This window comes from Schistocerca nitens, chromosome 7 (genome assembly GCF_023898315.1).
Source record: "Schistocerca nitens isolate TAMUIC-IGC-003100 chromosome 7, iqSchNite1.1, whole genome shotgun sequence".
Taxonomy (NCBI): domain Eukaryota; kingdom Metazoa; phylum Arthropoda; class Insecta; order Orthoptera; family Acrididae; genus Schistocerca; species Schistocerca nitens.
Window position 1 is genome coordinate 361,442,818 of NC_064620.1, and position 21,702 is coordinate 361,464,519.

The window sequence follows — 21,702 nt, forward strand, 5'->3', positions numbered from 1 at the left end:
TTTCACGTTCAATTTTTTCAGCTATCGCATGAACTTTTATTGTTGGATTTTATTATAATTTACCATTTGCATTCGTACTGTACTGACCAACATCCTTAATTCAGTTATATATTCTGCAGACATTTAGCGGTCTCAAAATGCCCAACACTAAGTCGTCTACAGCAATAAATATAAGTGATTTAAAATAAACTTTCCACACTAATGGAAACAAATGTAGTTAATGGTCTGCTGAAATTGGAATTCAACAGATAACTACTGTATAACGTAGATCAACGATTCAACATTGCCCGGATAATAATATAAGAGAACCAATGTGTACTGGCCGAGCTCCGTTTGTACCGTTATCGCGTGTGTTCACTGACCGTGGCAATTTGGAACATCTGGAAGCACGCAGAGGCACCGATGGACAAGCTCTGCGCCAACAGCATCGCTCCGAGGCTCCTCTCCAACAAGTCGGCGTTCCTGTTAAAATACATAGCAGAGGAAATTGACCGCTAGGCCTCAGCCAGACGCGTTTCAGAATTACGTAATAGTAAACAACATCCACACTTGGGAAATCTGATACCCACCTACCCCAGAACGATCGATTTCATACACTTTAAATGTTTATTACGCTTAAGATTAATGTCATATACTTCAAAATACAAGAATCATTAACACCAAGGAGGAGGCATCAAGCTGAAACATATTTTGCATTAGAATTTAGCTACACCGAAATACACTATTGAAGTATCATTTTGAGAAGTCAGCATAGTCTCACGATCTCCCGTGCTGTAAACAGTTTCTCAACGTTCTGGCCTAAAACATGGAATGTTCCAGCCACGTTACTGGTGCACCTCACTGCACGTAGTTTGTTTGCGGATTCACTAATCCATAGAGGTTGATGCCGTATCGAGACGCAAGTTATACACCCCGACATGAACCACGGATCCTGCACAAGCGGGAAGTAACTTGATCACGGTACTACTTACAGCCAGTGTGATGGGTGTTTTTACATCACACAAAATGTCTTAAAGGCAACCCCGACAGCCTACGCTCGGCGTTGTTAAATTTATTCACCACTACACTGTTTTATGAGTGTCCCTGATGATGGGAAAATTGCGGGACGTCGAAACCAACTGTTAATGAGAGTTAGTCAGTGGTACGCAGTTTACGGCAAGAGGGGTACGACGGCACACAGTGTGATTAACGAACCTACCCCAAAGGACATCTGGAGGTAAATATCTCATTGAAAATATGGATAAGTGTATTGTTAGACAGTAATTCCTCTAATGTAATGAACAGTTTATATAAAGGGGGTGAGGCAGCTAAGATAGGTGACGCAAAATGTATCCAGAATGAATAAATATATCAAAGTGCTATTCTCCCCAAGTCTTAACAGACAATATGGTGAATGTCCTAACGTTCGTAGGTAATTTTTATAGCTCATAGTAGCCGCATTACGTCACAGACTTTGTTTATTTTCTAATGGAACTGGATACTTTTAGCTGTGGCACTTCGAAGAAGGTTCTGAAAGAGCTTCAGTGGCATAACACGCGTAGAACTTGATCAACAGTCACAAAATAACAGCGCTGCAAACCACTGTCCTGCTTCTAGGAGAAGAGTTTTACAAATGTTTGCCCTATTGCGCCAAACCTAAACAAAAACACGTATGTGAGATGTGGTTCGTGTGTTTGTTATCACGCCTGTCATACTAAGTGCTCCAAATGGTGACCATGAGCGTTGCCACAAACTATAAAATGATGCCGGAGAAACAATACTGCACACTGAAGTTCGTCTGGAGTTAACGGCAGCACAGGTTCACGTTATACTGCATTTCGTGCATTCTGAAGCCGTTAGTGTTTCCTAAGACCAAGAACGTTGGATTTGCGACTGATGATTTGAGCATATTGCGAAAATTTACTTTCCCGTGGTTTGTAAATAATGGTTCTTCCTTAAATAAAATTTTACATTGATATGCCACATCAGTCTCCACTTTTCATGGATGACATTCCGAGAACTGGAATGGAATTTTGAAGTAAATGCCATGGAGCTGCACATGCAGCGAAATGTGAAGAGGATGAAATGCGATGCAATGTAGTGTGTGCACACCATCGTTTGGTTGATACCACTCGTACTTCACAGATCCCTTTTAGTGACATTTGCATTGTGTGTTTATGCTGTGAAATTTTGGTTTCATTTCTTTTCTCAGTTGCCATAATTTCTCCGTGGTGCATTTTATTCTTTACACTTTCAGTTTCAGGAACATTCTTTTATATTACTTGCAAAGACAGATCGTGGGCATCAGTATTTAAGTACGTGCGCAGCAGCTCGTCATCGTCTAACAGCTGGGCAGTTATTTAACACTGGGCCGCCGCTGTTCAGCCACGCGTCGATGAGACAGATACTGTACACAAACACCTCACTGAGGCCCCAGCACTGGGCTGCCCGGTACAGCTCCGCACTTTACCATCTTCCCGAGAGTACGACGTGAGGGTCTAGCCATCTCTGATCTCGCCGGGGTATCGTTAGATCAATAGAAGACCAATACGCTCCGGACTTTGGTGAGTGAGGCACAATAACGTCCCCTTGACACCTCCGCCGGTCATACTTTCTACAGCCTGGGAATACGAAAACCTGGCATCGCGGCAACAGCACCTGCAGTAGTAGAACAAGCAGTCTTCACCCGGAGGCTGTCGCATTGGAGAAAGGCTGTGATATTCTCCGTCCCACAAACCAATGATTGTAAACAAGCCTCAAGGAAGATGCAGTTTTACCATTCTATTCAGCAGCAGACAAATCAACTAGATCAGTAACAGGCAGAGGTATGGCTACTGAGTGAGGAAAGGAAAGAACAAAGGCTTCATAGACCACGTTTACTGGCTACTAACACCGCTATATCGGTCACGGTGTGTTCAGGAAAGTTAGATGAGGTTGTCTTTTTATTTTTCGATAGCTTAGACTAGGTCGCTAGGTTGAAAATGGAGTAAGTAGCAACTGTTAAGAGAGCCACACTAAAACTACCAAAGGAAAAGTTGATGGAAGCACTGTCTTTCGATAAACTGTGGGTAGAGTATTTGGACACAGAAAGCAGAAAGAATATGTCGAAACACTTTCGTGAGAAACTTAACGGTGTATTTCAAAATCATGGGGAATAAATACACTCCTGGAAATTGAAATAAGAACACCGTGAATTCATTGTCCCAGGAAGGGGAAACTTTATTGACACATTCCTGGGGTCAGATACATCACATGATCACACTGACAGAACCACAGGCACATAGACACAGGCAACAGAGCATGCACAATGTCGGCACTAGTACAGTGTATATCCACCTTTCGCAGCAATGCAGGCTGCTATTCTCCCATGGAGACGATCGTAGAGATGCTGGATGTAGTCCTGTGGAACGGCTTGCCATGCCATTTCCACCTGGCGCCTCAGTTGGACCAGCGTTCGTGCTGGACGTGCAGACCGCGTGAAACGACGCTTCATCCAGTCCCAAACATGCTCAATGGGGGACAGATCCGGAGATCTTGCTGGCCAGGGTAGTGGACTTACACCTTCTAGAGCACGTTGGGTGGCACGGGATACATGCGGACGTGCATTGTCCTGTTGGAACAGCACGTTCCCTTGCCGGTCTAGGAATGGTAGAACTATGGGTTCGATGATGGTTTGGATGTACCGTGCACTATTCAGTGTCCCCTCGACGATCACCATTGGTGTACGGCCAGTGTAGGAGATCGCTCCCCACACCATGATGCCGGGTGTTGGCCCTGTGTGCCTCGGTCGTATGCAGTCCTGATTGTGGCGCTCACCTGCACGGCGCCAAACACGCATACGACCATCATTGGCACCAAGGCAGAAGCGACTCTCATCGCTGAAGACGACACGTCTCCATTCGTCCCTCCATTCACGCCTGTCGCGACACCACTGGAGGCGGGCTGCACGATGTTGGGGCGTGAGCGGAAGACGGCCTAACGGTGTGCGGGACCGTAGCCCAGCTTCATGGAGACGGTTGCGAATGGTCCTCGCCGATACCCCAGGAGCAACAGTGTCCCTAATTTGCTGGGAAGTGGCGGTGCGGTCCCCTACGGCACTGCGTAGGATCCTACGGTCTTGGCGTGCATCCGTGCGTCGCTGCGGTCCGGTCCCAGGTCGACGGGCACGTGCACCTTCCGCCGACCACTGGCGACAACATCGATGTACTGTGGAGACCTCACGCCCCACGTGTTGAGCAATTCGGCGGTACGTCCACCCGGCCTCCCGCATGCCCACTATACGCCCTCGCTCAAAGTCCGTCAACTGCACATACGGTTCACGTCCACGCTGTCGCGGCATGCTACCAGTGTTAAATACTGCGATGGAGCTCCGTATGCCACGGCAAACTGGCTGACACTGACGGCGGCGGTGCACAAATGCTGCGCAGCTAGCGCCATTCGACGGCCAACACCGCGGTTCCTGGTGTGTCCGCTGTGCCGTGCGTGTGATCATTGCTTGTACAGCCCTCTCGCAGTGTCCGGAGCAAGTATGGTGGGTCTGACACACCGGTGTCAATGTGTTCTTTTTTCCATTTCCAGGAGTGTAGAAAGCTTTGGAGACCGTATTCGTAAAATTAACATCAACACATATGAACTCACGGAGAACGACAGTATCTACAAAGTCATATTGCAGAAGGTGTGCTGAGAGCACATGACATAGTTTTCTGGGTCTAAGCCATATATGTGATGAGGACATCAGATGGAATTCCCAAACATTCCTAACAAAGCAGTAGAGACTTTGCGAGCATCAGCTGCGATAGATACGGCCACCAAGCCATAGGAGGAAAAAATTAATGTTTGATAATGATGTTAAGTGTTTTAGATGTGGTCGTAAAAGGCATATGAAACATAATGGCAGAGAAAACAGTACTGGATATGCAGAAGATGTGGATATTCTGAGCAGAATTATAATCAAAGAAACTTTCAGAGGCAGGGAGACAAAATTAAATCGGCCATCCTGGGCATTTAGTGGCGTAAGTGGTGGTCATGTAGATTCTCAGGTTAAATTCCATGGTTGCACATTATGCCATAGTTGACTAGGAACAGTGTATAATAGAAATGGATGGAGTCCTCTTTTATCTTGGTTTTATGGCTGGAAAATCATTCTCTCAATACTTATACCTAGGCCAGGGTCGGCCACCTAAACTTCGTACAAGTTCCATTACAGACAACTGAGGAGATGTTATCCTGAAAATGACTGAAATTAGCATCTGGGTCGATACAGAGCTGATCTGCTAGTGATTTCTGCGTGTTTTGTTGAACTTTCTTCTGAAAATAAAGAACTGGGTAATGTGAAATGATTTGCACAGCATAGTTTATCCTACTGATGGTAAAATGTAGAAAGTAAAGTCATGCCTATCCACATTGATGACTTGAGTCCTGAGGAAGTACAGCTATCATGTGGTACTCCGATAGCTAATTTAGAAATACTAGATGCATTCGAATCAGACACAGAAATCATGTTAAATGACAGGCAGCAGTAATAGCTTCAAAAATAAATTGAAATTGTATCTCCTTGACAACTCCTTCTATACCAAAGATGAATTCTTGAATCGGAATAAATAAATCTATAAATATAATATATGCATTCTGTGCCATTTAAGGGAATGGCGTAAATAATAGAAATATTAATCTTTAACTCTATATTCTAACGTTATATATATTTAAAGATGTTGTTTCAGATGGGCATTTCTTGTGCACTTGACACGTTCCACATCATAATGGCTACCGTGCCGTGCGATAGATCAATGAAACACGCAAACAACTAACTACCTAACTAACTACAGGAGACGGGGACAGACCATGAGCTTGACTGCACGAAGAAATAGAGTGGCACATTTAGAGAGACAGGACAAAGACGACATCGTTAGACTTTCGGAGAGACACTTAGGATTACTTAATCCTCCAGGCTCATTGCGTGCTACACTATTAGCTCACGATTCTATTCCCAGTCGAAATATAGCCCCTGTCTATAAGAAACTATATCGACTATCTCGAAGCCTCCATCCATTAATGAAAGATTCGAAAAGTTAACACCTTCAAGATGTGATTACAGAAACAAGTAATAGTCCCTCATCAGCACCCATGGTCATCATACCCAAAAAATCTCCAGAGGGCAGCAAAGCGTGTTAGTTCTCTTGTGTTACTAATACCTTAATAGTCTAGGTGATCACAGCAAAACTCATGTTGTCACAACAGTATTAAGCCTTAGTTTACCTGTATTGGAATGACGTTCCCAGCATTCTGCTATATCTTAAACTTGGCTACTGACCTCTTGAGGGCTAAACAGTTTCTGGATAAAAATTTTGGGTCATCTATTGCTTATCGTTTGGAATAAATTGTGAAATAAATCTATATCGCTGAAGATGTGGTTCTAATGCCATGAAACTAGTTGGTTCAGAAATAAATATTTATCATACAGTCAAAGTGGTCTTATTCATCATGTCTAAATCAGAAAAAGCTGTAACACTTCTACCAATGTCAAATATAACAGAAACGACAGATAATTTTGGCCCAGTGTTGGTCACAGTTATGAAGACAAGAAGTGGGTGCCATCAATTAGAGGCAGCACCTGAAGATCGTCTGAAGACAGATCCTATCTGGACATTATCGATATCACCACATGCCTTGTGGGTTGAAAATGGCACCAGCTACTTACCAGCGATTAATAAATGATGTACTGTGAGGATTAAACTAAAAAAGACCATGGTCTCCTTAGATTATATAACTGTAATCTCCAAAGATATGCAGGAACATACAGTAAGCTCTACTCAAGTTCCCACTCATCTACACTCCTGGATATGGAAAAAAGAACACATTGACACCGGTGTGTCAGACCCACCATACTTGCTCCGGACACTGCGAGAGGGCTGTACAAGCAATGATCACACGCACGGCACAGCGGACACACCAGGAACCGCGGTGTTGGCCGTCGAATGGCGCTAGCTGTGCAGCATTTGTGCACCGCCGCCGTCAGTGTCAGCCAGTTTGCCGTGGCATACGGAGCTCCATCGCAGTATTTAACACTGGTAGCATGCCGCGACAGCGTGGACGTGAACCGTATGTGCAGTTGACGGACTTTGAGCGAGGGCGTATAGTGGGCATGCGGGAGGCCGGGTGGACGTACCGCCGAATTGCTCAACACGTGGGGCGTGAGGTCTCCACAGTACATCGATGTTGTCGCCAGTGGTCGGCGGAAGGTGCACGTGCCCGTCGACCTGGGACCGGACCGCAGCGACGCACGGATGCACGCCAAGACCGTAGGATCCTACGCAGTGCCGTAGGGGACCGCACCGCCACTTCCCAGCAAATTAGGGACACTGTTGCTCCTGGGGTATCGGCGAGGACCATTCGCAACCGTCTCCATGAAGCTGGGCTACGGTCCCGCACACCGTTAGGCCGTCTTCCGCTCACGCCCCAACATCGTGCAGCCCGCCTCCAGTGGTGTCGCGACAGGCGTGAATGGAGGGACGAATGGAGACGTGTCGTCTTCAGCGATGAGAGTCGCTTCTGCCTTGGTGCCAATGATGGTCGTATGCGTGTTTGGCGCCGTGCAGGTGAGCGCCACAATCAGGACTGCATACGACCGAGGCACACAGGGCCAACACCCGGCATCATGGTGTGGGGAGCGATCTCCTACACTGGCCGTACACCACTGGTGATCGTCGAGGGGACACTGAATAGTGCACGGTACATCCAAACCGTCATCGAACCCATCGTTCTACCATTCCTAGACCGGTAAGGGAACTTGCTGTTCCAACAGGACAATGCACGTCCGCATGTATCCCGTGCCACCCAACGTGCTCTAGAAGGTGTAAGTCAACTACCCTAGCCAGCAAGATCTCCGGATCTGTCCCCCATTGAGCATGTTTGGGACTGGATGAAGCGTCGTTTCACGCGGTCTGCACGTCCAGCACGAACGCTGGTCCAACTGAGGCGCCAGGTGGAAATGGCATGGCAAGCCGTTCCACAGGACTACATCCAGCATCTCTACGATCGTCTCCATGGGAGAATAGCAGCCTGCATTGCTGCGAAAGGTGGATATACACTGTACTAGTGCCGACATTGTGCATGCTCTGTTGCCTGTGTCTATGTGCCTGTGGTTCTGTCAGTGTGATCATGTGATGTATCTGACCCCAGGAATGTGTCAATAAAGTTTCCCCTTCCTGGGACAATGAATTCACGGTGTTCTTATTTCAATTTCCAGGAGTGTATATGCACCACGGTTAAGCTTTAGCGTGGAAGAGTGCATTTTCAATTTACAAGAATTCTGTAACTTGGGCCAAAATAGGTTCACAATAATCTGTGACTTGTTAGTGCAACTAGTAATTTTGTGGCACGTATTGAAATAATTGAATTGCAGATATATTTAGAATCTGTAAGTTTTTATAGAAAATTCGTTCCAAAATCCACAGAAACTCTAACACCCCTCACGTGGTTGTTTAGGGAAAGGATAAAGTTGCATTGGTCACCAGACTGTGATGCAGCATTTTTACAAGTAAGTGTTTTATTAACGTCTATTCCAGTTCTTGCCTTCCCAGACTACCAGAAACAGTTTTTGCTGTCACGTGACTCCAGGAATGCACCATTAGAGAGAGTTTTGAGCCAGGAAATAAATGGAGAGTGACACCCCATGCGATATGAATCCACACATCTTAAGAGTATTGAAGAAAATTCGTTGACATTTAAGAAAGAAATACAACATTGATATTTGGAGTAGTTCATTTGTGATGCTATTTTCATGGACGACAATTTAAAGTAGTAACTAATAATGCAACACTCAAATGGACTGATGCAGACAAGGATGAAAGAAGGAAATATAATGCAATTGACTCACATGTCCATAATTTTCCAGTTTTACCGAGCGAGGTGGCGCAGTGGTTAGCACACTGGACTCGCATTCGGGAGGACGACGGTTCAATCCCGTCTCCGGCCATCGTGATTTAGGTTTTCCGTGATTTCCCTAAATCGCTTCAGGCAAATGCCGGGATGGTTCCTTTGGAAGGGCACGGCCGATTTCCTTCCCCATCCTTCCCTCCCCCGAGCTTGCGCTCCGTCTCTAATGACCTCGTTGTCGACGGGACGTTAAACACTAATCTCCTCCTCCTCATTTCCAGTTTTCTGGAGAGTTGTAATTTAGCATGGAGAATGGAGTGCTGTGCAACAGGACAAAGTGCAGGCTTCCCATTTTAGTACCAGAGGAATTATGGAACTAGGAATTGAGGCAAGCTGACAATTCGATTTCAGTGGGGAAACACTGATCACAGGTAGCAGAATGCAGAACGGGACAGAACTGCTGGCGGCTAATACAGTATACAGGCAAGACATCGGTCGGTAGTGAAGAATTTCATTCCACATTCTCCAAGGGTGAAGCTCATTTACTAAAGGATATTGTTACAAAAAGTACTCTAGGCATAAAAACCATTTCAGATGCCGGCCACAGTTGCTGTGCGGTTCTAGGCGCTACAGTCTGGAGCCGAGCGACCGCTACGGTCGCAGGTTCGAATCCTGTCTCGGGCATAGATGTGTGTGATGTCCTTAGGTTAGTTAAGTTTAATTAGTTCTAAGTTCTAGGCGACTGATGACCTCAGAAGTTAATTCGCATAGTGCTCAGAGCCATTTGAACCATTTTTCAACCATTTCAGATGATTGGGATGGGTTTTATTGGGCAGTTCACAAAAACACCAGCTGAAAATCGCAATTTGCTGACAATCGATCATTTTTCAGCTATCGTTCCCAAGGTAGCCACTCCAAAACCGCTGGCTGAAACACTAGATACTAAAGCGCTGGACACGTGAAACATCAGTCATTGAGTAAGAAATAAACTGATGTCCTGTTTAATGAAGCAGTTATGCCAGTTACTGCAGATCATTTACATACACAGACAAATGGTTGAAAAAGGAGGAATCATCAGATGATGGCCAAAAAGGTTTAGGTACCACATTAACTCGTCTTTGTATCAAGTTGTTTTTGGCCAGAAGATGCCTTTTCCCTTTGAATTTTGTAAGCTTCCGACAGGAAGTTGTATTTCTGTAGAGAGTTAACAACAGTTTTATGACATGTGAAAGACATGAACACCAAGGCTATGGAACAAAGTCTACAAGACCATAATAGGAAATCTGTGTTACCCACTTTAAGTAGGTCAATGAGTTATGATAAACAAACCACTGAAAGGAAAAAACTAAGGAGACTGTTACACATTTATCAGGCTCACTTTCAGGTGATATAAATGATGTCACCTGTTAGCATTATGCTACAACTCCCAACTCGTCCCAGATAGTTCATGTCAATCAAATTCATCTTTTAACAGAACCATAGAGTAGCTGCCTCCACTGTTGGCGACGTCTTCAAAAGAGGTGAGGGGACAATCAGGACAAAAGGGAAACAGGGAAATGTCAGGTAACGAAAGCGAAACAGTTCTGTAGCTACCTAAACACATCACTATGCATTTAGGTCACAAGTCAGAGTAATGAATTAACAATACAGTTTCCTCGTCCTTCGGAGCACATAATTCAAACTCAAGAAGAGCAAAAGCAGTTCCAGCAACAAACATGGGGATTGGTATGAAAGGGAATGGAACACGAGAAGTTTCATCACAGTAAGTCTACTATTCGTATGCTATTGCAAGGTAACGGAAGCCACAAGGTACATCCTATAATGGGTAGTGTCTCGTTCACATAAAAAAGGATGTGATAATGGCAAAGAATCAAAGGAGGCCAAGATTAGAATGCAACATTTGGACACTAGGGAACGAAATTCCTATGCTGTAAGACATGTTTGGCAAACTACAGCTCATGATAACTAACCAAATAAGATTCAGCAATACATAGGGGGACTCTGAATAGCATTGGTCAGCTTTTGCAATAGTGCAGGCACAGCTACGTCGGACTATGGAGATAGTGCCACAGATGCGACGGAAAAGAGGTTGGTCACATGTGAAACACAGAATTTTTAGTATAATTTTCGGAACAGCTGACGGACACGACATGGAAAATATTAATAACACGTTTCAGTAATTACAAACGGCTGTAAAAAAGCAACCAAGGAACAATGGGCTTGCAAACGACCCAATTCGACAGGCTCGAAAAAGGGGTCAAAAGTACCAGAAAGCTGGGCGAACGGGCCACAGTGGTGATGTCTCACATTCAGGCAGCAGCCATTAAAACTAATCACGATCTGGGCATACTTAGATATAGTTAATGTAGAAAGTTAATTACTCATCAACGTTTCTGATAGTATCACTAATACATGCACTGAGACCACCTAACAACTGGAAGCCTTGTTACGATCTTTTCGGAGGCATTTTACACCAATACTGCTGCCAATGGATCATTTTCTGGATGGACTGCAAAAATCCAAACCAAATTACCAGCACCATTAGATTTACTACCAGCAGTAAGGGAAGAGTTTCTACGTTTATATCATCGTATAACCATCATTATGTGCAAGTAAGTAGGCATCCATTATGAAATCCATATACAGCGAAGTCACTACTCGGTGCCACGGGCTATACTTGAGTGCGGGACTTGGTTTTGTCTCCTCTATAATACTTAAAACGACCTCTAATTATATGTTAGAAGTTGAACAACATACTACTTAATGCTCTGCAAGGATGAATGTTACTAATGTTTGGCAACGTTCTTAGATATACGATCCTGGTCCACTTCAAACGTCATGTGAAGGCCAATAACTAAACACAGCAAGTGAACCACATTAGCCAATATAACATATATCAGTGATTAACCCCAATACAATTCAGAATTGTACTAAGTCACATAAATATGAACTGCCAATTTCAGCTACTGACATGGTAAAGGAAGAAACCAAGTGGATATCTCAGTGACCGCCCTACTTAACAACTTATAAACCAGTGACCTCCAGGTAAACCCAATCTGGTAACTCAATGAAACACAAACATTACCCAAACTTACCGATAAAACAATAAATTTAGGCACCAATGCCTTGTGACATATTACAAAATTCTTTATGTGCAGCAGTATAACCACGAGCAAATTCACCCTACTACTATTTACTAATACCCAGTTTAAGGAAATGTTTGCAACCAAAGGTATTCCTCTTAAATGGATATTCTTATACAGTAATCGAACCCACGCCTCACGAACTTCACTAACGCCGATGGACTTTACGCAGAAAAACGACATACCATGAGCACACAAGACGTAACATGTGACACTGCAATGACTGAAGCACTCAAAAAGCACACAATTATTCAAAGATCAACTATAGTAACTTAATACAGCTTAATATACATCAAAAGAATTCCTAAGAACTTAAATTAAGCACGTTCAACAAAATATCAACATTAGTGATAAATTCATAGTCCTAGATCGTATTTCCTTAACAACAGCCACGAAAAGAACGCACCACTGAACTTACAAACATCGGCCCCACACTATATGATATTTCTTAGCTTGTTGTCGATGTGCTCTATAGCTGTTAGCGTTATCAACCTTTCTCTGCTGTGCAACTTTTTGAGCACAAATCTGGTCTATGTCTATTACTACAGTCTTAGTTCATTGTAAAGGTAAGAAGCAGTTACGGCGTGGCTGTGTTATAGAAGCAGGAGTCATTGCAACGACTGATCTCACTTACACAGATGACTCAGAAAATTATTACCACCGACCTACTTTCGATGTAAACCCGTCCAGGCGATAGTAGCGTCGCCTGTGGAGAAATGACTGCTAGTCAGTCATACACAAGATGCATGCAGTATCACTAAGTACGCTGTCTATGAGAGAAATGGGGAAGTCACGTGAGTTGTGAGTTTGACTGAGGGCTGATTGTGATGGCCCTGAGGCTCAGCACAAGTATTTCAAAAACTTCGCGACTTGTGTCGGATTTTCGAATGTAGCTGTGGTGAGCGTCTTCAACATGTGGCGAACCCAAGGTGAAACCACATCCAGACATCATGAGGTTGGGCGGCCACCCCCTCGTTACTTATGTCGGAAATCGTAGGCTATGCAGACTAGCAAAGCAGGACGGAGGCGAACCACAGTTCGCACTAACCTCAGACGAAAATGCTGGACATAGTACAAGTGTGTCTGAACACGAGTGCGCTGAACATACCTAATGATGGGTCTCTGCAGACAACGACCCATGCATTTGCCAATGTTCAAACACTGACATCGACTATCATTACTGAAATGGGCACCTGGCCATTGGCACTACACGTTGGCACAGTGACAGAGCGCTGCATGGTCTAATGAATCCGATACCTTCTTCATCATACCCATAGGAGGGCGAATCTTCTTCTTCCGGGGGACATGTGCTTGGTACCCGTGCTCCAAGACAGATGAGCTTGGGGTGGCACGCTCTGGGGGACATTCGTGTGGGCACCCATGGATCCAGTGACCTAATGCTAGGCACCATGATGGGCAAGGATTATCGTACACTGGTAGCAGATCATGTACACCATATCATGACCATCATGTTTCAGAGAGGCAGTGGCATCTTCCAGCAAGATAAAGCGCCACGTCACAATGCCATGACTGCGATGAAGCGGTTCGAAGAACACTGTGGCGAGTTCCAACTGATGTGCTGGCCCGCATCTTGCTAGATCTGAATCCTATCGAACACATTTGGGATGTAATTGAACGTGGCGTCAAAGCTCATCGCACACTCCCAGGAATTTTCCGGAATTAGGTGATTTGTGTGTGAAGATCTCTCCAGCGACCTACCAAGGCCTCATGGCTTCCGTGTTACGACGCGTCGCCACTGTTATTCCTGACTGTACTGGTAGGTAGGACAGCTTGGCTGTGGAAGTGGAAGGGTAGCCCACAACATAGACAGACAACAGTATTCACAATTACAAGCACCCAAGCTTTAATGATCTTGCAGCAATAAAGGCTCTTAACAAATCTCAATTAAGCAAGTACATAAACTAGGACTGTTTACAAGAATGCTTAAATTATGTAAAATCATGAAAGCTAAGTTACAAATTTTATGGTAAGCTTCAACAGGTGAATAACCCTAATAAAGAATTCTCATTTAAATATAACATAGATAGGAAAATGCCTTACCAAAATGCTTGAGTTGTGTAAAATCATGAAAAGCCGAGTTACAACTTTTCTCACAAGCTACTTAGGAATTTACAGCAAATAAACCAGTTTGATCTGTTTAACCAGAAGGTAACTCCCAAGTCCAAGCTACCGAAGCCACTCAGAGCGGACGACCGCCCCAACGCTGGTCATCAAGCGACATCGTCACGGCCCAGTGGCCACCGTGCTAAAACAGACTAACGTTTCGGTAAGCGACCGACAGCAACACAGGAGTAACAGTGACCGAAAGTCGGCGTACGCCTTACGAAACACGGCACACCGTGAAGCGGCAGCAGGCACAGCAGACTAGCGGCCATACAACCGCGAGCAAACAAATGTCACGCCACCCGTACTAACGCGGGAAATGATAACGAGCGACAAGACGCCACGCGCAAAGCAGCAACCGTGCCCACCCCTCGACCACAGAATGTGCCCTGTCTCCTTGTCCATGGTAATACAATTTATAGCACGCAAGAAACGTTAGATCAGTTAACAGTTAGGTCCAGTAAGGATTTACCAACGTATTTACCTTCAAACCAACTTTCGGACCACAGGCGGAAATTAGTAAACTTGGCATAAGTTTTCACCAGACCGATAAACAAGAAATCAAATTAAACAGTTGCCAAAATACAGTCACGATACGCAAGCCCTTCAAGACCTTGCTATCATACTCACAGTTATCATTAACGGCGAAACATACACAAATTAATGACAAGAAATTCACAATTGCAAGCAAAAAGACAACACGCCACAATGGTTAAATTAATTAATTTGCAAACGGGCCAGTCACTGAAAGCTCAGTTGCACAAGATTAGGACTAACCTTACTCGGCAGCAATACATTTGTGTGCGTCATAACTAGGTTGCCCAAACAGGACTCCAAAACCCAAAACAACAGCTCACACGTTAGCTGTCTTGTCCTCGGATACTAGGCACCACCGGGCTAAGACAATCGCGACGAAAAATAATCTCTGAAATTACAGCTGCCTGCAGCAAAACAAATGGGTCAAGGTGCATGAACGTAAAGCACAAGCAACTGTTCCAGCCGGAGCGTAACCTTTTCAATGCACATACGGACAGAACAACACACGTGGGTATAAAGGGAGCAGCAGATGCGCACCAAGCAAACTATACTGCGCCAAAATACGACCCACGTCACGTCCACAAACCGGAGCACTGCTCCCGGAGCTGGTGTCTGCTCGCTGGACTGCCGCAACTCTCTGTCCCCGGAAAGCGATGCTGACTGCCGCCTTGCTCAACGCTCCCTTCTCGGCCGTGCACAACAACTCTTCTCTTGTCGCCTCAGAATGCGGCCGCAGTGTCCGTTCTCCCCTGCTGTCCGCCCCAGACTCCCCTTTACTCGTACTCACGCCCCGTTAGGACCCGCTCCGAGAGGAGGCGCTCGCGATCGCACATAGTGCCAACCTCAACCAGAGGAGTAATCGATAGCGTCTTGCGCGCGAGAGCCGCCCCACGACTCACTGACAAAGGCGGACAAACCGGCTATTAGGCAGGTGGGCATAAAGTTCTGGCTTATCAGTGTATTTTGACTATGTGGATCGTAAGTAATCAAAGTTGCCACAATTTTCTGTTACCTCTATCGCTATGTGGTGACTTTCGGTAATAGGGAGAGATAGTAATGCGGTCAGCCCCCAAACCAAAACAGGAGGTACTGAGAAAATGGGAGCAAAAGAAAGTTGCGCAATCGCCATCGACAGCCTTACTAGGTCCAAACACTGCAAATGTCTGTTGTAAACCCTGCACCACTGTTTGCGCAGTAGCACTCCTAGTTGGAAAAAACCAGAGGCCTGTACAGGAGTGGATACCAGGAAACGGACCACGTTACTTTGCAGTGGCTTACTCATAGCACAAATTTGACCTATTTTACTCTATCCTTAATGTCCTTATCCATAGTCTACCAAGGAAAACTCCTTCGAATTTTATCCCGGTTCTTAAACAACCGAGCTGTCCACCCTCTGGGCATTTATAAAAATATTTAATTATATATGAAATCTGTTCTGCTGGTACAACCATTATAAAAGTGTTGAAGCAGAATACCATGCCCCTTTCATTCTGGCGATAGATTGTTATGCAAATTAGCCCCATTTATGTATCGAAATTGGTATCAATTTAAAAAAAAAGAATGAAACACACTTCAAATTAAATCCAATTAAAATCGTGGAGACTGTGGAAACGCACATTTTCAATTGAAATACGACACAGATTGTATAGGTGATTTCTTCATTTTTATTCCATCTAGACACTTGTACGTATTCCACTGCATGTACTGGGAATGGGCTAAGGCAGTTTCTATGGGCTGTGACAGTCGCAAAGCAGCAAGAGTAGTCTAACAGAAAAATCGTTCCAACCCCTGCTGGCGTGCGTCGACCTCTGGTGCCCGAATTATGGAGGCTGGGGGCGGATGCTGCAGACGGCTGTGTATTGTGCTCCATCAGCCTCCAGAAGAGACTTTGTCAGCCAGCGGATCTCTGCACATTTTTCTGCTAATAACATCTTTGAAAAATTTCCCTGCTGGAAAGAGGATTTGGTGAGTAACATGGTCAGCTTTTAAGCCACCGTTAAGACAAAATTTTGTACAGGACGTACCGATCTACAAGGCCTTCTAAAAGACACGGACAGTCCCTGTGGATGACTATCACACGCTTCGACTGCCTGTTCTGTGTCAAAAGTGGTATTTCAAGCACTTTCATATGTACAATTTTTTGTAGGGTTTTCCCACGCCACGGGGTTTAGATGAAGAATGCAACCCTCAAATCTCCAGTCCTTACGCGTTAGTGGTATCTGATGTGCCATGTTGCACTTTTCACGAGTTTTTGTATCACCTTCAGCCGTGGTGGGCCACAGTGTTAATTTAAAAGACACTGATTTTAACTGTTGCGTAGCGGGTAAGCCGCCAATGTCCTCTATCGTTAGCTAGGGGGTGACGCAGCAAGCGGGCGGTGAGTTGGACGAAGCCATCGAGAGGGTGTGTGGTGGTGAAGGAGGTGAGAAAAAGGACAGATGCCCTTACGTCATAAACATGAATCCACCGACTCCATATTGGTGTCTCCGTAACATATGGTGTCGAGTGAATATTCATACTGCATTGCAATGATACGTTCTACTATATCAAAATACCTACTCAGAAATGACTGCTCATTAGACGCACGAAAATTAAGAGAGTAAATAGTAAACAGTACTTAAGCGAGAAACTCACTTCTTGGGCTGAGAAAGATGGTGCCCTGGGTTCAGCTGATGACTTTGCTCGGCGTAGGTAGTGCCATATTTCAGAGCTTTTACGAGTGGTTTGCTTTTTATGTCTCTTTTAGTCTATATCCCTTGTGTGGTTAGAGGTCGTGGATTACCTCAATTATCTTCGGCCCGTCGATGCTAGGAAGTTCAGTGATATTGCTTTTTCTCCTGGTGTTAGTAGCTGTTGCTAAGGGAATACGAGCTGGAATTCAGAATTTCTCTCTCTAGCTGAGTTTGTCGTTTTTTAAGTTGTGGTTAGCGCCTCTCCAGTTGTACTTTTAATATTTGTGTTCTTTTATGTTTCCTTGATAGTTGTTCGACAGAGAGCAGAAAAGAGAGGGCGTAAGGTAGTTCAGTAAGGTGGGCTAGGAATGGCTTCCAAACCCAATTCCTGTAAAGTGTTTGCCGTCAGAATGCGGGCAGGCGATATCGTGGAGTAGCATCAGTTCACACAGTCTTCATTATCGTTGATCTTGGACTTCATCTGTAAGACACCTTAATTGTTCACAATAAATATTAGGCAGTGATGTCTACAGCTCGGGGAAGCAACTCGCAGTATAACCCACGTCTCTGTTCCGCCAGATGCATAATATTATCATCAGGTTACCTTCCATTCGGAAAGTGAGTGCACTCAGCGAATGTTATGTGACATTGTTACAAACAAACTCGAGCAAGCGGCCACCGGTGAAGAGAACCACCAGGTCAGAGGGTATTAATCAATGGCACCCGGTGTGGCTTATCGAGATCGACCTTAGGAGTCCCGGCTACTGTGACAGGAAGCACCATCTACGCACAGCAACTCTAACCTCCATAAATAACACACTAGACATGACCTCGTCTGCCTCCCTAGACCGAATGTTAGCCACGCAGCATGGACGCATTGCATTGGAGCATCTTTCAGATAATGAAAAAAATCTACCACGGTTAATATCAACAACGACTTGTAGTTATGGGATCCACAGCCCAAGCTGCCTTTATTATTCTCTCAGCAACAAGAATCATATAGCTCCAATTTAATATAAAATTAGCCCCAATCCCTTCCCAGCGAACTTTTTTGAACCTACGGGTTCAAACTAGTAACAACAGCATCAACCAAATGCCATCTGAAGAAGAATGAAATGACCCATGAACAAAGGCCTGTGTGCAGAGCCAAATTTTAGTGAAACCGGCCAGATAGTGTAATTAATGCAAAAGGGTGAAGTTATACCGTGAGTGCAGGTGTAAATGTGAAGTTTAAACAAACTGTTATCCGTGTCTCAGCAAAATTCAAGGGTTAATTTTCGTTGTGCGAGTGAGAAAAAGTAAAAGCTAAAGTTACAAACGAGACCTGGCAGTGAAGCGCCAAAATGAACTCAGGCCACTGCAGAAGACAGTCGGTGATCGCCAGTGGACGGCATGGTTAGCAGCTGGGCAACACTTACGTGACATATATCTCACGTGCCGACGCAGGGACAGCATGCACGGAGTATTTCCAATGTCTCAGGTGGAACATCGCTCCTTTCAAGATTATTCGGCGTGACACACTAACTTCACCGTTACCAAGATATCAACAGGGGGCAGTAGTATTTAAGGACACGGGGTCCAGTTCGTCATCGTCGAACAGCTGGGCAGTTACGTGACGTCGATCCCGAACTTTTCAGCCCCTCGCCGATTACACAGTCACCTTCCGTCCACTGCGACACGAATTGCTCCCTGCCGCCTAAGTATCTGGGCGAAGGGACCAAGTTCAGCACTTTGCTGTAGTCCCGAGAGTACGACGTGTGGCTACAGCTATCTCAGCCTGGTGTGTGAGGCAGAATGACTTCCTTGTAGCTGCTGCCGGTTACACTTACTCCAGCCAGGAAATACGGTAGCCTGGAGACGCTGCAGCGACAGCAGCAGAACAGGCAATCAGCAGCCAGAAGCCGTCGCAACGGGGTAACGCCACGATGTTCTCTGCACCATCAACCAATTACAATAAAGCACTCCGTATTCAGGCCACAAGAGCCCCATCGGGACCATCCGACCACCGTGTCATCCTCAGTTGACGATGTGGTTAGGAGGGGCGTGTGGTCAGCAAACAGCTCTCCCAGTCGTTATGATGGTTTTCTTTGACCGAATCCGCTGCTATTCGGTCGAGTAGCTCCCAGAAAAATAGCAACAGGTCATGTCGGCGGGGATGGTCACCCATCCAAGTGCTGGCCACGCGCGACAGGGCTTAACTTCGGTGATCTGACGGGAACCGGTGTAATCACTGCGGCAAGGCCGTTGCCCAACCAATTACAATGAGTTGACAAAAGTCATGGGGTATCAATACGCACGTATGGAGGTAATATCTCCTACATAAGGAACTAAAGGATAGTACATTGGCTGAGCTGCCGGTTGCACTCTGGTGATTCATGTGGAAAGGTTTCCGACGTTATTATGGACTCACGACGGGAATTAACAAACTATGAACGCGGACTGATAGTTGGAGCTAGACGTGTGGGACTTTCAGCTTAGGAAATCATTAGGGCATTCGATATCCTGTGATCCACGTGTCTTGAATACCAAATTTCAGGCATTAGGTCCTACGTCTCACTATGGACAACGCAGGAGCCAACGGCCTCCGCTTAACGACCAAGAGCAGCGGCGTTTGCGTTGAATTGTCAGTCCTAACAGACAAGTAACAATGCGTGAAATAACCACAGAAATCAAGTGTGGGACGTACGAGAACGCTTCCGTCGGCAAGCGTTGCGAAATTTTGCGTTAAGGGGGTACAGAGTGCTTTTGCTAAGAGCACGACACCGCCTTCAGCGCCTCTCCTACGATCATTATAATACCAACTGTACCGCAGACGACAGGAGACCTCTGGCCCGATTTCAGTAGGTAAGAACTGACGGTAAGGTTCGACAGTGGCGCAGACCCCATGAAGCTATGGACCCAAGTTGCCAACAAGGCTTTTTCAAAGCATCTGATGGCTCCATAATGATGTGGGCTGTGTTCACAAAGAATAAACTATTTTCTCTGATCCATCTGAACTGCTCATTGAATGAAAATTGTTATGTTTAACTAATTGCATACCATTTGCTTTTATTAAAAGACTTAATGTTATCAAACAAGTACGAAATTTTATTGAATGACAGTCCACCGTGCAACCAGGCCACTATCGTTCGCCATTGATTTAAAGAACTATAGAAAATATCGCTTGGTATGCCAGATCGCCTGATTTGAATTCTATTAAACATTGATGGAACCTTACCGAGAGGTCAGTTCGTGAACCAAACCCTACACCGGCAACACTTTCGCAATTAAGGGCGGCTATAGAGCCGTCCTGTCTATATTTCCGGAGGGGACTTCCAATGACTTTTTAAGCCAACGTCACGTCGTGTTTCTCCACTCAGGCGGACAAAATCAGATGCATCAGGATGTTAAGTGGCGTCCCATACGTTTTGTCACTTCAGTGTATTGTAAACAGGGCTCAATATTGTCATTGTAACGATCGTTGATCCTTCTTGAGCCCCACAATTCATCCTTCCTCGGCAAACAGTCCTAACTCACACTAAGCCATCGTAGAAATACCGTTAGAATGGGCTTCACAAGTGTGCCCCCTACTGTCACTCTTTTAAAGTTCAAATAATGTGATCATGACGTATTCATATGACGGTTTCAAATAATGTGATCATGACGTATTCATATGACGGAGGAAACACTTACGGCGTTCCACAATCGTTGGTCCACATTTATTTCACATACTTGTAAAGACCTTCTGTCAAAAACTGTATAACAAGCACAAATAATTGTTTCTGTAGAAGACACCAGTATCGTAATAGGTCCAAACAGAAGACGTGGTAAATCTGTCCTTATAAGTGTTATGAGTATTTTTTTATGAATGGTGTCATTCTGAATTTAAAAAAGACACAAAATATTCAGTTCTACACATCTGATTTGCTACACCAACAATACATGTAACACATGGTGATGAAATAATGAGTATGGTCAACAATTAAAAACTTTTGCATGTCTGAGTTACTGAGAATTTATTTAGGAAAACATTTTTTTGATCTCTGAATACAACACAGCTGGGCCAAGACTGCTCTCCGAATCTTTGACAAAGATAAATAATTTAGTGTATTTGGCATATTTGAATTCTGTAACGTCGAATACAATAATATTCTGGTGTAACCAATCTTTAGTAAACTTTTAGAGATCCAAACGCTCCGTTGGATTTATATTGCTCTCCCACTATTATCTTTTAGGCGTCTGTTTCAGGAGTTAGGTTTATCTTCTGCTTCACATTTTATTTATTTATCCTTGATTTTTTCGTAAATAATTAACTATTGTTCAAAATAAACGATGGTGTACGCAACTATAGGACTGGAAAAAAATAGATTTATTCGTCCTCATTATCACTGTAA

The 21,702-nt window shown here is 44.8% G+C and overlaps 1 protein-coding gene across 1 annotated transcript in view; it reads right to left on the reverse strand.

The window, feature by feature from the left end:
• LOC126195634 (odorant receptor Or2-like) overlaps positions 1-21,702 on the reverse strand; it is a 79,051-nt gene that overhangs the window by 25,738 nt on the left and 31,611 nt on the right. Inside the window, exon 4 of the mRNA XM_049934258.1 lies at positions 363-462. Coding sequence (XP_049790215.1) covers positions 363-462 — 100 coding nt within the window. The remainder of the gene's footprint in view (positions 1-362; positions 463-21,702) is intronic.